Raw genomic sequence first — 17,468 nt, forward strand, 5'->3', positions numbered from 1 at the left:
ATATTTTGTACTACAGAAACATATTCCGTTAGTTTTTTTGGGCACTAACCGTGGAGCTGAATGTGTCCGTTCTAGTTGCTTGGGCCAAATGGTAGTCTATGTGCATTTATTGCTTATGTATTTACAATCCAATATATTTCTCTTGAGTTCTTGTGCTACATTTTCAATCGTGTTTGTTATGACTTTGATGACTCAATGTGGACCTTGTTTATGCTTTAAGCCTTGTATGACGGAAGAACAAAGGCAAGAAATTCGCATCCTGCATCTAGGTTTTGTACCTCATCGAGGAACACTTCCTGATGTCGGGTTGCAAAGTAATTGCCGTTTGCTGCTTCATTGTTCTCATCAAATCTGTCCCTGAAGTAAAGCCAAGCCACCATGATGCAGTAGTGATTTTCAGAGCAGGCCTTCATCGATGGAAGTGAACAACTTGGTGACTTGTCGACCACCGGGTGATCTTTCAGCAGAGATCGAACATTGCCGAGCATTTGGTGGCTTCAAGGTAGTCGTGCTGAATTTAGCACGGTCATGGTATTAGAATTTGGCAGAATCGAATAGTATACGATTATAACAATAGAAGTACACGATTATCATAGATCCAATATATAACAAAAGATAAATTACATCATCATTTTTTATAGCTGTCCTCTACATGTTTTTATTTTTTGAAAATGAACCATTACATCCTCATTAGTAATAATTATAAATACATCTTTTTCTATAAAATAAATTAAACAATCATTTAGAAACTGATCACTCATCCGATTGCATAAATCTGTCTTCATAATGTTCATTACAGAAGAACATCTTTCAACAGCTGCAGTTGTTACAGGCAAAATCAATACTAACTTCAAAGGTCAATATATTAAAAGATGAAAAAGATTTTTCTCCGTCTCCGCTAGAACTTTAGAAAGCCTCCCAATAACCTTCAAGCCTGTAAATCTATCATCTGTATGCACATCATCAATATAGCTCTCAAGTTGAATATCAAGATACATGCGATCATAAAAAAAAAAATCCTTGGGGTAAAAGTCAGTCAACTTCTTCAACTTTAGTACATTAAAATGACGAAATGAATTTTCTAAACTTAAGCAAACTACATAAGTAAGCAATTCAGAATTTATCTCATTGAAACGATCATTAAGCTTTGGGAGCTGCATATCCAAAACAGTATAAAAAAATTTCACACAATAGTGATGCAAATTGCTAATATTGGTTTTATGTCGTAGGTTATCAGGATTAATAAACTCTTCATCCATACTCAATATTTCAATGTTGTGCTCATCACAAAAAGAAGAGATCTTATCCAGGAGAGTGTCCCATCCATCATCTCTAATATTCTGCAATAGCCTCTTAGCAACTCTCACCAGTGCAATAGCATTCAATATGTCCTGATCTTTACTTTGCAAAGCCAAGGACAACTGATTTGTTATCCCTAAAATAGTGATCATCAATTGCAAATTAAAAGCAAAATCAAATGATCGCAAATATCTTAAAAAACCATGTGCTTGAACTTTCTTCCCTGATTCTGTAGCTTTATTCTTAACAACTTCAAGCACTTCAATTATATGAAAGAACAATTCAGCCAAACTCATAAGTGACTTGAAATGAGAACTCCAATGTGTCTCCCACCCTCCTAAGACTCATCTCCTGATTTAATCCCTTTCCAGTTTGAATAACACCATCACTTACCCCTTATTCAATTTTATTCAATTGCGACTTTCAAAACAAGTCTTTACATTTACAGGAGCCTCCAACAATATTTAACATAGTGGAGATTCTACTAAAAAAATCAGCAATATCAAGATGCTTTTTAGCAACAGCCATAAGAGCTAATTAAAGTTGATGTGCAAAACAATAAACATAATAAGCTAAGCTGTTTTCATCCAAAATAATCAAAGCTTTCAGGCCATGAAATTCGCCTCGTATGTTGTAAGCCCCATCATAGCCTTGACCCCTAATGCTCATTAAGCTCAATCCATACACAACAATTAAAGAATCAATTACAGATTTAAGAGATAAAGCAGAAGTCTCAATCACATGAACAATATCAATGAATCTCTCATTCACTAACCCCAATTTATTAACAAATCGCAAAACCACGGCCATTTGTTCTTTATCGGACACATCACTAGATTCATCCACTAGTAAATCAAATACATGATCCCCAATTTCTTTAATGATAGCATTTACCACTTCTTATACAAAGCAATGAACAATGTCTTTCTTATTTCTGGAGCTTTCATTTGATTATTTCTCGGAGCATTTCGAAGCACAACTTTACGTACAACTTCATTTTTCTCGGCTGTATACTCTATCATTTCAAGAAAAATTTTCCTATTGAAAGATTCATCTGACTCATCATGACCACGAAAAGGTAATTCTAACCACAATAATAATCTAGAAACATCAACTGAGACATTTAGACGAATTCGATAATCATTTTTTGCAAGATTAAAATGCTTATGAAGAGCAACTTGAATGGACTGCTTTTTTCTCATCAAATTTTCGCATCTTTTAAGTGCTTGATTATGAAAACTATTAACTTCACCAACATAATCACCTAGCCTCTTTGTTTCGTTCCAATAATTAAACCTATTTGACACAAATGCATCATTCCCATCTTGATTCGCAAATTGGTCTCCGAATAAGTAGCAATATAAAAATATGCTCTATCTTCTTTTATGCTATACTCTAACAACTTTTCATATTTATCAAATTAGTCGCAAATTGGTCTCCGAATAAGTAGCAATATAAAAATATGCTCTATCTTCTTTTATGCTATACTCTAACAACTTTTTATATTTATCAAATTAGTCCGAATTAAAATGGCATGATCTTATTCCAATTAATCTAAAAAGAAATTCATGGCTCTTAGGTTGGCAAGATCCTTGGAGCCAATAAAATCATCTTATTTCATCTCTTTGATTGGAGTGGTAATCCAAAATTTTATTTCTTTTATTTGGATCGAAAGGAAAGATGCTCAAATCAATTAGTTTTGGCATTAAAGGAGTCTAAGCAGATACATCACCTTTCTGCTTGGGCTGCCGCTTTTACTTTCACCTTCCGGTGTCGAAAGCAGTATTTTTTTTAAAAAATTTCTCCAAAACTTAAAAATTATAAAATAATAAATTTTTTCACTAATAAATTTTTCTATATACGATCATTAATCAGTTTAAGGCAAAAACAATTAGATCGATAAAAACTTACTACCTGACAAAGACATTATATGGGACGGCTGGAGAGGAGAAGAAGACAATATGCGGAGTCGTGGAGCAGTGGGCGCCGGCGCCGGGCGTAGCCGCGGAGAAGAAGGTCTGAAGGAGGAGGGTTTCAGACTTTCAGGACGGGGCTGTGGCCGGCGGAGCCGCGAAGCCACGGAGGAGTCGCGAACGCGGAGCAGTGGCCAGTGGGCGCTGGTGGAGTCGCAGAGAAGTGGGCTTAGGACTGGGGCCGGCGGCGGCGGCGCCGCGGAGCAGTAAGCACCGGGCGTGGGCGGAGTCGCGGTCTCGCAAAGAAGAACGTCTGAACGCAACGCGGGGCACTGGGGCTGGGGTCGGGCGGCCGGCGGATCACGGAGCAGTGGGCGCTGGAGGCCCAGCGGAGTCACGGAGAAGGGCGCCGGCAAACGGGCGGAGTCGCGGAGAACGGGAGAAGAACCGATGGACTTTCACCACTGGGGGCAGTAAAAAAAATTTAATTGAGATATGGGCTTAAGGTGGGCCGTCGGGGGCCATGGCCCCCAATGCTAGTATATTGGATCCGCCCCTAGTGTATATGAGACCTCTATTTCATTCTCTAAGCGGCTTCTGTAATAAACCTGTAATGCATTTGATTTTCTGCTAATATCTCAGATTTCGTTGAACTTCTACAGAGTAGGGTGGCAATCTGATGGTCCTTTGAGTAAGAATCTGCTTAGGGAACTCAAGTTCTCTTTTCTTTTCTTCTCTCTCTCGAGAAATTAAAAAACTCATGATGCAGCAGCCTTCACGTGTGATTGCCTGTGTGTCATTTTTGAGAATCTTGTTTCTTTTGGAATGATTGAAAACCTTTTAAGGACTGAACCCTGAGGAAACGTGGACAGCAAATCGGTCAAAAAAATATCTGCATCATCATCCGTCTTTCTTTATCAAAAACTCATGATGCTCTTTTTTCTCTCTTTTACGTTCATCAATTTACTTGTGCATCAGATTTTTTTTTTAATATATTTTTTATTGTGCCAAAACAGATGCTTGTTCCTCTTCGAAATGCCCTTTAGTCTCTCTCATCCGGAGAGAAAAAGTGGAAAAAGGAGAATTAGAACACGACCCATCCTTGATGCTCATCTACCTTTGAGCTCGTAACCTTGGGTTCTTATTCCTTGTTCTTTGATTTGTTCTATTATATATATATATATATATATATATATATATGTTAGTCCATGGGCATGTATATTTTGAAACGGGTGCAAGGAGGATGGGTTTCGCAAAGAGGTGAATCAGGCCAATACATGACCCACACCGTCACATGCAGCGGCTGATAGTCCGAATGCAGGATTAATTCATCACGGGCGGGGTAGAAAATATGCACGTAAGAAATTCCTGAGCACATAATTGAACGCACAATAGCCAGAAAATATCTGTATGAGTAATTCTTTATGCCCCGTCGGTGGTGTAGAAAATCTAACATGGAGTGCATCATTTCTTCTGATTGAACCACGTAACCACCGCTTTCCGACGCATATTTAATACCTGCAGATTGATACTTTCGTTTAAAAATTTGGTATGATCAAAATATCTCCATCCAAAATTATGATATCCCTTCGCAAAAAATCCTTTATGACTCTCTGATATCTTGTATGACTTCCTGTGAGTAACTTCCTATAAATATATATGACTTCATGTGAATATATATAACTTCCTGTGACTTCTTATGGACATATATGACTTTCTGTGAATATATATGACTTTTTATAAATATATTTAATTTTCTGTGAACATATATGACTTCCTATGAATATATATATGTATATATATATATTCACAGAAAGTCATATATGTTCACAGAAAGTCATATATTTATAGGAAGTCATATGACAGGAAGTCATATATATATATTCACATGAAATCATATGGTAGAAAATCATATATATTTACAGAAAGTCATATAATAGGAAGTTGTACAAGATATCAGAAAGTCATAAAGAATATTTTCGTTATACAAAATTTTTAAATAAAAACATCAATATGCAGACATTAAATGTGCGTCGGGAAGTGATGGCTACGTGGTCCAATCGAAGGAAGCGGTGCACTCCACATCAAATTTTTTATACCACAGGCGATATACAAAAAATTTCTCATATCTATATTAATTATAGAATGCGGCCCGTGATAGAAAATTATAGTGAAGGTCGCCTTCATTTCCCATCAAATGAACCGTATTATATACATACTAATACGTATATCCTTGTAAAGGTATACATGGACGCAAAATTGCTATTGTCAAAGGAATATTCGCGCAGAAAGGTTGTTCCGAAATAGCAACAGCAATGCGCATACCTGTCAGTGACCGTTAGAGTGTCTTTTGTTTTTTTTTTTTTTTGGGGGGGGTATTAAATAAAAAAGAAGAAAAAAAATAAACGTAAGCCACGATCGATGAAGCGACGGTGGAGACGGGGGGAATAGGCGGTGGGGTCTTCGTTTCCTGTCCAATGTTGGAAGGGCGTCTGGAATATTCATCTGGTCTGGCGAGATGGTGTTGCGTTCCGGTTCCTTCTTATCCAATCCATGGTCCAAGATGACCCATCCCCAACTACCGGCATCTCAGCTACGACCTACTCGGGGAAGGCGTATCCTCCCTGTCACCCTCGTCTAGTGGGATCGAATCATGCACACATGCTAAAAGATGTTCGCATGATTTGCGCATGTATCTGATCCATCCAACTAGGTCTAGGTGTGACTCTCATGTCCCTTTTTTTTTTTTTTTTTTGTTGGTCCTCACAAGAATCTGCATGGGTGAGCCAATTCGATCGGTAAACCATGTCTTTCTTCCGACAATTTTTACATTAGCACTTTCATTTCTCGTTCGATTGGATGGAGAATCGATTATGCATGACACAGGTTGGATATAAATTAAGTGGTTGCATCTAGCTGAATCCTTGACGTTTTGCATCTAAAAACATTGTCTTTAATTTTATTGTAAACCGACATCCAGGACGGCTGGGAGTTCCAGTAATCTGATGATGGTCGGAGCATCTATATATGCTCAATACGGTTTCCATCCATATATGACATGTGTTTGTTCCAAGTTGAAAGCCGTGTTCGACTAAAGGAACGCTGCTTTACGCACCAGAAAACAGCAAATGCATGGAATTTGGAAAGTAAACTCCAAGAGATAGATATCCTTTCCGATTTCAAAATTCATTATCTACCGAGCAAGTCATCTAGCAATTTTGTCTTTTACATTGCTCCACTTATGCACGACATTCGATGCCTTGCATCCTTCGCTTACTTTTTCTCTCGGTGCATAATTTCTGTACTCAATAAATTGGGAGAAGTATTTCACTTCCTCCTTTTACCCTTAAAAAAACAAAGTTCATTGTCTACCAAGTTAACTGATCATACATTCATCTTACATATTCTTTTCATATCATTCAAGATTGCCTTGATTCTGTCGGCCTCAGTTTTTTTTTTTCCCAAGACAAAAAAATAGTATACCGAAGTTTTGACGATCCATCCCTCCCGACATTTTTTTTTATATGGATGTATATGCATGTGTATATGAGAACAACAATGAGAGCGCAATCAATCAAAATTAATGGTGTCACATATTGAGAAATACCCTCGAGACTGAATGCCTCTGTCCGATGGTTTTCCATATGCTCCGATCGTTTTTTTCTCGGAGAAAAATACTAGCTAGGAGCAGTTGTTGCTATATATTGTGATAGTCTGTTTCGAGACGGCAGATAAATTTGGAACCAACATACCCACTATGCTCGTCTTCCATCTTTAATTTAATTTTCAGCCAAGCCCTGCCCTAGTTCCTAGCACACCCCCAAATGTGTGCATATGCAAGCTAGGATGGGCCTAAGCAAACTCCCACGTGCGGATGTAAGGGTTTGAAGTAGAACATCCATCCCCACATAAAACCTTCCTTGAATTTTTATTTTTTTGTAACTTTTTAGCATGTAGTAGGGAGGAATCACATAAAGAGTAGAGGTTCGAACTCAAATCTGAAATTCCTCCAATCATATTGTCCATTCCCGGCCTCCAAATATCCTCCACACATGCCTAAAAAAAGATGAGCTGAGAAGACCCCTTGACATGCTCTGATGTTTCCATCTTTAGCATCCTTCACTCACACTCATAGCTCTTCCTCCTTGCCCCCCTTCTTCTTTTTCCTTCCTGTGATTCCAATATTTACGGGGGCCAGATAGCCGGAAAGACAACATCCCCCAGGCCCAACATAACCTTATAAAAGCCCACCCCAACCCACACCGCAAAGCCATCCAAGCTCGTCAAGTCATATCTTGCTCTTCTTCTTCTTCTTCTTTCGTCTTCTACTCTTGTTCTTCGTCTCCTACCACCGAGTACTGAGTTCTTCTCCACCTTCTCCAGTTCCCATTGCTTCAAAATATGTAGAGTTGACTAACTCACAAATGGATCTTCTTCTTTTTTTTTTGGCAGAAGGACTAGCTAGATAATTAAGATGAACAGGAAGCCAGGAGACTGGAACTGCAGGTCATGCGATTATGTTAACTTCTGCCGGCGGGACTCATGCCAGAGATGTGGGGAGCCAAAGCTGGGCGTCGACCGGCCCGACTACACGAGCAGCAGTGGGGTATGGGACGTGAAGCCTGGTGACTGGTACTGCTTATGCGGTGTCCGCAACTTTGCAAGCCGCCCCAAATGCTTGAAGTGTGGTGCGGCCAAGGATGACTCCAGCGCGGCGGTGGCTCAGTCTTGGGGGTTTGGATATGGTGCCCCGACTGGCTGGAAATCAGGCGACTGGATTTGCACCAGGTCTGCCCGGCCCCTACCCATACGTACCATATACATACATATATACATATATGTATATGCACGTATTCTCATCATCCTTGTTAATTTATACTTCCGCTAAGCTACAGTAGCTAGCTAGGATCCCCCCCAATATTACATGTCATGGTTGCACCTCCACGATTTCTACATGTCTTTATTTGCACTGGATCGATGCACTTTTATCTAGCCAGCCTTGTCCCAAGTATAAGGCCAGCCGATTGTTGAATCATCATGTGCTTTATGGTCATTTAAAGCGAGCATTGGCTAGACGTCGACCTAAAGAGAATTTGATGCCAAATTCCTGGCTAAGAGCAACTTTGGTGAGACAAAGCCTGTTATAAAATCTAGTAGGCTACTGGGGCCATTGGTGTCGTCTTGTAAAAGGTCTAAACCAGAAATATTTGGTTCTATTTCGGTTTTAATTTTTACGAAACCAATTCAAGCCAACCCAACTTATATATATATATATTCAATTTTTAAATTTGTTTATATTTTTTTCTTAAATATAAAATAAAAATTTTATATTTACACTTAGCCTAATCTATTTAATCCAATCCATTGAATATCACCCCAAAAACCCTCAGGGAACCAAACTCTCCCAGAGGGGTATTTTGGGGTTGAGGGGGGGCCTACCTCTTGCTCCATGACCCATTAATCAAAACAGAATATACACATAACCTATACATGCATGCATAGGTGTGCATTTGTACTTCCTGGGGAAGGATACAGTGCAAGAGCTACACAACACACAATGTGATTGCATTTGGTTGAATGACACGTAATCACCGGAGCACACTTTGATTATCGTAACAATACTGATAGTGACTCTTATTCCATGTATCAACAGATCGGGGTGCAACAAGCACAACTTTGCAAACAGGATGGAATGCCATTGGTGCAACGCACCAAGGGACTATGGTAAGTACATCCCTTTATTAAATTCATGATCTCCGATTTCTGGTCGTGCTTTTGCCTTGTAAACAAATCTTAATTCTATTTCATTCAAACAGTAATGTGTGTGTTTCAAGATTAATGGCTATATTATGTTTATTTCTCATGTTAATTAATTATATGGCTTTCCGTTTCAGGCGCAGGATACTAATTAAGGGAAACACCGCATTAGATGAAGTCAGTTAAATAAAGTCCGTGGACTTTTAGTTTGCCCATCTCATCGTCCTGCTAGGCTTCTTCAATGGCAGAGCGGAAAGAAATGTCTTTTTGTCGGTATTTTGCTAACCGTTCATGTTGTATCTGCCTTTCAAACTTGGTCTAGTAGCAATGCATCAGGAGGGCTCCTAGGTTTTTGTAAGACAGAATTTGAACCTCACAGAAAGCTAGCTTATGGAATTTTCCTTTTCTATCGCAAGAACCTACATGGGCGTGTTTTATCTAGCTTCTGCTCATATTCACGTGGTCCAATGAGCCTCTTTTCTTTGATAAAAAGCCACCCCTAGGCGTTAAATTAAAAGAGTGTGCAATACAAAACATAGCCCAGCACTGCTGAAACAAATGATGTAATAAGCAGCAGCTTGGCAAACAAAATAACAGCGAACCAAAAGCTGAACCATAACCTTTGTATAAGCATGCCCACCGTGAAATACAAACTATACATTAGAATCCGACCATAACGAAGACACAGCATCCACGCTGCTTCATGAAATTTGGTAGCAATACAAAATTGTAGGACATGTGATTGCACAGTAATTAAATTGCCTAACCATCCAATCTGCTGATAATATATTAATTGTTGTGATTGTGAGGCTTCACAGCAACAACCATGGCCAGCAGCATGTAAAGATAAAATCCTCCTGTGGATGCAAATAAAAATAAGACAGAGAATGCATTGCTGGCAATAAAAATGGTCGAATGAGCCTCTTTGATGGCATAGGTTCTCACATCCATCAGAGTAACTCTGCGTTCTTAGATGGTCCAAGGAATGTAATGACAACTAAAGCTAATTAATTAGCTCATGTCACCGGAGCGCTATCCAAAAAAAAAAATAAAAATAAAATATAAAGAGATATGGGAGACAAGATTCAAAGGACACTTGCGGCTCTCTTTATATCTAAAAGTGAAATTGGAAAAGGAATGCTGGCTCCTCTAGCCAAGCATCAAAATCCGACAAGAACAACTCATATCACAATGCTGAGAGTGGCGATGCTTCGAAAAGTGTGTGCTGAGAGATCAAATCCGGAGCCGAGGCACTCTAGTCTGCCTCTCTTTTCACTGGCATCCCGGGATTGAACCCCAAGATTTTGATGTAAATGTATTGGAGTGCACAGCTAGCCATAACTAATAAACAACGACTATTTGCATGATTTGAGCCAACGATAAGAACATTTTGATGCGAAATAAGCGATAAGAACATGCGGAAGATGACCATACGCAGAGCATCTTATTCTTAAACACGAACCATGACCCATGTCCATATATGGTCTAGTTTCTTGGACTAGTTGCTTCCCATCAATCCGGTGCACCATCTGGATCTGGATTCGCATATCTAGGTATCACCGATACGTAGCAGGCAATGCAGATCGAACAAGAGCCATAGGTTAGACTTAAAGCTCCGATGCATCCATCAGGTTTGCCCCAACTTGTGTCACGTACGGCGCCATTCACAGGGATCCATGGATCCACACGTATTGCATAGTATCATTTTCATCCAGTACCACCGACATATCTGGACTATCTATACCGGGTATTATTAATCTACTTGAATTAAGAATATTATTTTTGGGCCGTTAGAAAGATGGCCTCTTGGATGTGGTATGCGCGCATGGCTTGCCACCGGCCGGCGGCTTATTATTTGTTTGATAATGTAATGACATGCGTGCATGTCCTGAAAAGAATGCTGCCAGAAGCGCGCTTCTCATGCGACTTCATGAATCATGAGAAGCCGCACGGACTGGCGGACGTAAGAAATTTTTAATTCGGAGTGCATCCAGAAATGACACAGATATATATATATATCTTTCTTTTTTTTTTTATTAGAAAAGTTGGCTAATAATTACCGGCCATGGGCCCCAAATCCTGCGAGTGCACGCAAGGAAATTAACATGGTTGCCTGATCTGCGCCACTCCATCGGCCGCCCCGCGCTAAAAAATACAAGTACCGTCGTGGACATAGCGGGCGGATAAATGTTTTCGTTACGATGCAAAAGCATCCGCATAAGTTTCCATCGTAGGATCCTACGGACATCTCAAAATCTATAGATATATAATTTAATAATTTATAATTTTTTTAAAATTTATTTATCTATTTTTTACTATAACTATATCATAAGATGATGATATATTTAGTCCCACATCGATTGTGAATCAAGAGAAACTATAACTTATATAGGATCGAGGCTTTCTCTCCTCCTAATAAGGCATCTTTTAAAAGATAAAATTTTACAGGATAGTGTATGGAAAAGTGTATGCGAAGCAATCCATCCTATCCATTCGTGCCACGAGCCTTTGACCACCATAGGATCGAGACTTTCTCTCCTCCCAGCGACTCTAGTCCAAAGGAACAAAACCATAAGGCCCGAAGCGGCCTTCAAAATGGGCTTCGGGCCTCCAAAATGGGCCGTCCAGCAAAAAGCTATGGGATTGTTGGAGGATCGTACGGTCGAAGGGGATAATAGCTCATAAAGGGCCGAAGTTCTCCGAGCCGTATATAAACTAATGTTCCTCTTGACTCATAACTGATGTGGGATTAAAAATGCCATCCTCTTGCAATACTATCATGATAAAGAGAAATTATGTCCTAGAATTGGTCCACCTACACCAAGCCAATTATTACTCATCATGCTAGATTTTTAGAAAAAAATCTAATATTTTTTATGCTTAATCAAAAAAAAATATTAGTTGAATCAGATCCACCGTGTCATTTCCGGACCAGCTCAACCAATAATTGACATGTTAATGTGCATTGATGGAGTGAAAAAGAAATCACCAAAGTGGAGGGGAGAAATGGAATCAATTGCGATTAGTGATCTTCTTTGGTAGAATTTCATGATTAATGGTTTTCTCCGACATGTTTGAGGATCGTTTACTCCAAGAGATTTTCTCTAGCGGCATAGGTGAGAGAGCACATTTTCCTTTCTTCTCTCCTGACTCTTTAGGAAAATATTTTCTCATGCTGTGCATGAGAGGCCAAAGAGAAGGAAGATTTCAGAGAACCCTTTGTAGAAATCGAGCCCTCAATGCTTCTCTCCCCGCTTGCTTTATCCCACTTCGAGCCACCATCCCCCGCAAATACTCACACCACATATGAGAGGTCGACAAAGTGGAGCCCTCAGGTAGGGAGGTCCGTGGAATAAAACCACTGATAGAAATTGAGCCCTCAACGCCTTCCACCTCGCTTGCATTGTCTTGCCCGCATCACCATTCTCCTCAAAGTACTCCTCGCTCATCATTGCCCTCTGTCCCCCTCCATACCATCGCCCACCCTCTCGCCCCTTCTGTGGCCCCTCCGCCACTTGCTCCAACTCGCTCCATCCTCTCTCCTCTAAAAATTGGGATAACGACTGTACATACTATTTCCAATATTTCCCACCGCCATCATTAGAGGCGGTATAATTCGGAGGAATCAATTGGTGGGGTAGGCTTTGCAGTCTGAATTTAGGATCAGAGATAACTGTGGCGCTAATTAGCAGCCATATCGAGATTGATCGTTGGGGGATGTATAGTAGCAACGGTGAATGGGAGTAAGATCGGTAAAGAGGGTTTTTTTTTTGAGAAAAGCAATCGTGATTGAATCCTATTTCTCCCTCTATACCGGAGACATTATCGGTGAGAATTGCTCAACCATGTAGTCGCCCCATAGCATTCAATGAGACTAGAGCAGTCAAGACGGTTCGGCTGGTCCCGATCTGTCCTGATCCATCTCTAAATGAGTCGGGACGGGCTGGTCTATTTAACTGACAAATTGAAAAAATCTCAATCTGATCCGACCCGTCATGGGTCTCGAGTTAAACGGACCAACCCACCAAAATTAAAAAAAAAACTGCAAATAATAATATAAACTGAATTTCATATTCAATTTGAGCTTAAATCAACTTATCAAAGTTTCACATCTCAATTCTTAGAGTCATAAAATTAAAGATGGTAAAATCGATCCGACCCGATGGATACGCATCCTACCCAAATCCGATCAAATCCGAAAAATAGAGTTTGACCGGATTTGAGTTTGGATTTGGATAAAATTTTAAAACTATAACATGGGTATGAATAGTGTTGTTTTCTACTAAATCTGAATCCGACCCGAACCTACGGATATGAAAAATATCCGAATCCATATCCGAATATATATATATATTTATAATTCTATTTTATAATTATGTTTTGGTTGATAATATGCATAAAATTATTTTGGTTATTTATACGTTCTATGTTGTATTATAATTTTATTTCTATGTTTGATTTTTATAAATCTAGACTTATAAATTATGTTCTATATTGAATTGATAATTTTGTTTTGATTGATAATATGCATAAAATTATTTTGATTATTTATTTTTTTTGGGTATAAGATAGGCATGGGGCGGTATGGATTAGGTATGAAAAAATGGGTTATCCATGGGTATCCCCGAATTTATTGAGTATGGGGATGGGTATCTCTTTTCTTACCTGATCGGATATCGGATAGGGTTTGGATATAGGATATTAAGTTTGAATTTAGAAATGGATAGTACAATACCCGATCCAAACCCTACCCATTGCTATCCCTACATAAAATGAAATTGTCAAATTTAAACTAAATACTTAATACAACCCAAATTTAAAAGACTTTAAGTTCAATTTTCAAACTAATTTAGAGGCAAATCAAAGTCCCAAAAAATTATCTTCCATATAATTATTGTAGTCCTCGTCATTCAATTCTTCATCTTCTTCCTCTTCTTTATCAATTATCTTTTCAATAACATTAAAATCTTCTTTTGAAATGCATACATATATATATATATATATATATATATATATATATATATATATATATATATATATATATTGTTGGATGGATGTCTGGCCAGGATACCACCTCCCAAGATCCTTTCAGTACCACGCGATGCAGCAGGAAGAAAGAAGAAACAAAACAAAAGAAAAAACAATCAAAATACGTGGATCAGCCACAAAAGGGCTCGTCTCCACGGGGCATGCAAACTTCACTATGAAAAGAAAATTTTACAAGAGGAGACCTCACCCTCAACCCTTGTACACCAAATTCTCTCTCACATGAAGTTCCCCTCACAAAAGCTCTCTCTCTCTTGGAGACCCCCTTGAACCCCTGAAGAGTCTGGCGACCGCTGTCCAGGAGCCTCCTGCTCCTTCTCTCACAGCGCCCTCGCCTCTCTCTCTCTCCTCTGGTTCGTACGGCGGCGAGAAACCAAACCCACCCCTCCTCTGTTCGTCTCAAGGCTTTTATAGGTTTAAACAGGCTTTAAACCTTGATTAGAGAGGGATTAGGAGTCCTAAACAAAGCCAAAAAACCCCTTGGACCGTCGGATCAAGACCGGAAGCCTCCTGGGCCGTTGGATCGCGCTCCGGTCCACGAAATAGTGCCGTGGACCGCAAGAAATGCGTGGGAAATGCCCACGCGGTCCACAGACCGCGCCGTTGACCACTCGGTCCACGGTGGACCGGGGCAAGGGGCCAGCAGGCCTGGGTCGCGCGTCCCGCGTGGGCCTGGGTCACGCGTCCCGTGCGGGCCTGGGTCCCGCATCCCACGCGGGCCTGGGACGCGCGTCCCGCGCGCCGCCGCCTGCGGCCGCGCCGTTGCCGCCCGTCGCCGGTCGCCGGCGGTCCTCTGCCGCCTCGATTCTCTTGCCGACTTCAAAAGCTCGTATCTCCTCCATCCGAGCTCCGATTCAGGTGATCTTGGTCTCGTTGGACTCCATTTTTTGCTGCGAACCTCGCTGTGGGCTCAATGTGGGCTAAATCTCGAGGCGTCAAATCCTAATAATCTCCATCTCGACTCGATATTCGGCCTCCTCCAAACTCCGAGAGCTTCTGGATCTCCTCGCCCCCATACCCTGGGGCAATCGCCTGCTGATCATGGATGGGCAAACGTGGGAGTCGAGCCAGGCTGCTCGATCCCATCTCCGTCGTATGCTGTGCTCCTCCTGACCTGAGATCTGCTCGGGGCATCATCCTACGGCAATAGGAATCTTACCTTGCGACGTCGCCTCTCATCCTCCCGAGTCTCCTGTCTCGTGCCCGATCCGCCTCCTGGAGCTCCACCTCGCTCTGGGCTCCACCTGGCTCCTGATGCTCCACCTCGCACTGGGCTTCCTGCCAGGTAATAATATCCTCTGCTCCCCTTCTTTCCCTCCAGCACAATCCTATCGCCGCGTAGCACCCTCAGGATTCCTCCACCAGCTACCATCCTGTAGCCTCTCGAATCCAATCTGCTAAGTGAGATAAGATTCCGCCTGAAATTGGGTATGTATCGGACCTCCCCCAATCTCCTCACTGCACCGTCATGTATCCTCCAGCTGACCGTCCCAATGCCTCTGATCGCACAGCTCGATCCATCCGGCAGATATACAGTGCCCTCACTGTTCTCCAGGGAGTCAAACTGCTCTTCTCTGCAACACACATGATAGGGGCATGCAGAATCTAATATCCACTGCTGGGAAGAAGTAGATACCTCGTCAGATATCTCTAGGACATCTCCATCTGAATCGCTGCCGGCCGTCGCTACAGCAGCCACCGTCCGATTTTTCAGTTGAAGGCAATCTCTGGCTAGATGCCCCAACTCTTCACACCGGTAACACCTGGTTTTACTCAAATCCCTCCTGGACTTAGACCGCCCTCGATGCGATCTCCTGTCGCTCCATCTACCGCCTCCTGCACCTCCAGAAGCCACCAAAGCTGAGCTATCGACACCTGAGCTCGAAGCTGAGTTCTCCCTCCTGAGAACCTCGTTCTGGAGTATCGCCGCGGTGACCTCGTCCATCTTGATAGTGCTCTTCCCCACTAGAAGAGCAGTCACCAAGGACTCGTACGAAGAGGGAAGCGACGCCAGCAAAACCAGCACCCTGGTCTTCTCCTCAACGTTCTCGCCAACGCTGAGAAGGTCGGTGAGGATCTTCTGGAAGTGGCTCAAATGCTCCTGCACGCTCTGTCCCTCAGTCATCCGCAGTTGGTAAAACTGCCTCCAGAGGAAAAGAGTGTTGGTGAGAGACTTCGCCATGTACAACTCCTCGAGCTTCGACCACAGCACTGTCGGGGAAGTCTCGCTCAGCACATGGATCACCACCTCATCCGCCAGGTACATGCGGATGGTACTCACCGCCTGCATCTGTAGCCGTTTCCAATCCCGCACCTCCATGGTGGTCGGCTTTTCATCGCACAAGAGAGCATCGATCAACCTCTGTTGGATGAGCACGTCCTTCACCCTTGCCTGCCACAAGGAGAAATTGCTCTTACCATCGAACTTGTTGATCTCCAACTTGATTGTTCCTGTTTTCTCCATCTTCAGTCTTGCTCACCACCACTGCAATCTGCGTCCTTGTACCGCCTTGCTCTGATACCACTTGTTGGGTGGATGTCTGGCCAGGACACCACCTCCCAAGATCCTTTCAGTACGCGATGCAGCAGAAAGAAAGAAGAAACAAAACAAAAGGAAAAACAATCAAAATACGTGGATCAGCCACAAAAGGGCTCGCCTCCACGGGGCATGCAAACTTCACTATGAAAAGAAAATTTTACAAGAAGAGACCTCACCCTCAACCCTTGTACATCCAATTCTCTCTCACATGAAGTTCTCCTCACAAAAGCTCTCTCTCTCTTGGAAACCCCCTTGAACCCCTGAAGAGTCTGACGACCGCTGTCCAGGAGCCTCCTGCTCCTTCTCTCACAGTGCCCTCGCCCCTCTCTCTCTCTCCTCTGGTTCGTACGGCGGTGAGAAACCGAACCTACCCCTCCTCTGTTCGTCTCAGGGCTTTTATAGGTTTAAACAGGCTTTAAACCTTGATTAGAGAGGGATTAGGAGTCCTAAACAAAGCCAAAAAACTCCTTGGACCATCGGATCAAGACCGGGAGCCTCCTGGGCCGTTGGATCGCACTCCGGTCTACGGAATAGTACCGTGGACCACGAGAAATGCGTGGGAAACGCCCACGCGGTCCACAGACCGTGTCGTGGACCACCCGATCCATGGTGGACCGGGGCAAGGGGCCAGCAGGCCTGGGTCGCGCGTCCCGCGCGGGCCTGGGCCTGGGTCGCGCGTCCCGCACCGGCCTGGGTCCCGCGTCCCGCGCGCCGCCGCCTGCGGCTGCGCCATTGCTGCCCGCCGCCGGTCGCCGGCGGTCCTCCGCCACCTCGATTCTCGTGCCGACTTCAAAAGCTCGTATCTCCTCCATCCGAGCTCCGATTCAGGTGATCTTGGTCTCGTTGGACTCCGTTTTTCACCGCGAACCTCGTTGTGGGCTCAATGTGGGCTGAATCTCGAGACGTCAAATCCT

At 42.3% G+C, this 17,468-nt stretch overlaps 1 protein-coding gene and 1 pseudogene across 1 annotated transcript; one reads left to right on the forward strand and one right to left on the reverse strand.

The window, feature by feature from the left end:
- Nucleotides 1–636: 636 nt before the first annotated feature.
- LOC140855519 (uncharacterized) lies at nt 637–3,795 on the reverse strand (annotated as a pseudogene).
- Nucleotides 3,796–7,412: 3,617 nt separating this feature from the next.
- LOC105047375 (RNA-binding protein involved in heterochromatin assembly dri1-like) lies at nt 7,413–9,393 on the forward strand. The gene is made up of 4 exons (XM_029263873.2): nt 7,413–7,567; nt 7,665–8,000; nt 8,866–8,936; nt 9,107–9,393. Exons 2-4 carry the CDS (start codon nt 7,687–7,689, stop codon nt 9,118–9,120), a joined length of 399 nt encoding a protein of 132 aa, XP_029119706.1. The 5' UTR covers nt 7,413–7,567; nt 7,665–7,686; the 3' UTR covers nt 9,121–9,393.
- The last annotated feature ends 8,075 nt before the right edge of the window (nt 9,394–17,468 follow it).

This window comes from Elaeis guineensis, chromosome 2 (genome assembly GCF_000442705.2).
Source record: "Elaeis guineensis isolate ETL-2024a chromosome 2, EG11, whole genome shotgun sequence".
NCBI lineage: Eukaryota > Viridiplantae > Streptophyta > Magnoliopsida > Arecales > Arecaceae > Elaeis > Elaeis guineensis.

Bases quoted from the DNA above. Each gene is read 5' to 3' on its own strand.
- LOC105047375 (XM_029263873.2), top strand. From the start codon at position 7,687: ATGAACAGGAAGCCAGGAGACTGGAACTGCAGGTCATGCGATTATGTT. The intron at 8,001-8,865 runs GTCTGCCCGGCC...ATGTATCAACAG, and splicing joins GGCGACTGGATTTGCACCAG to ATCGGGGTGCAACAAGCACA.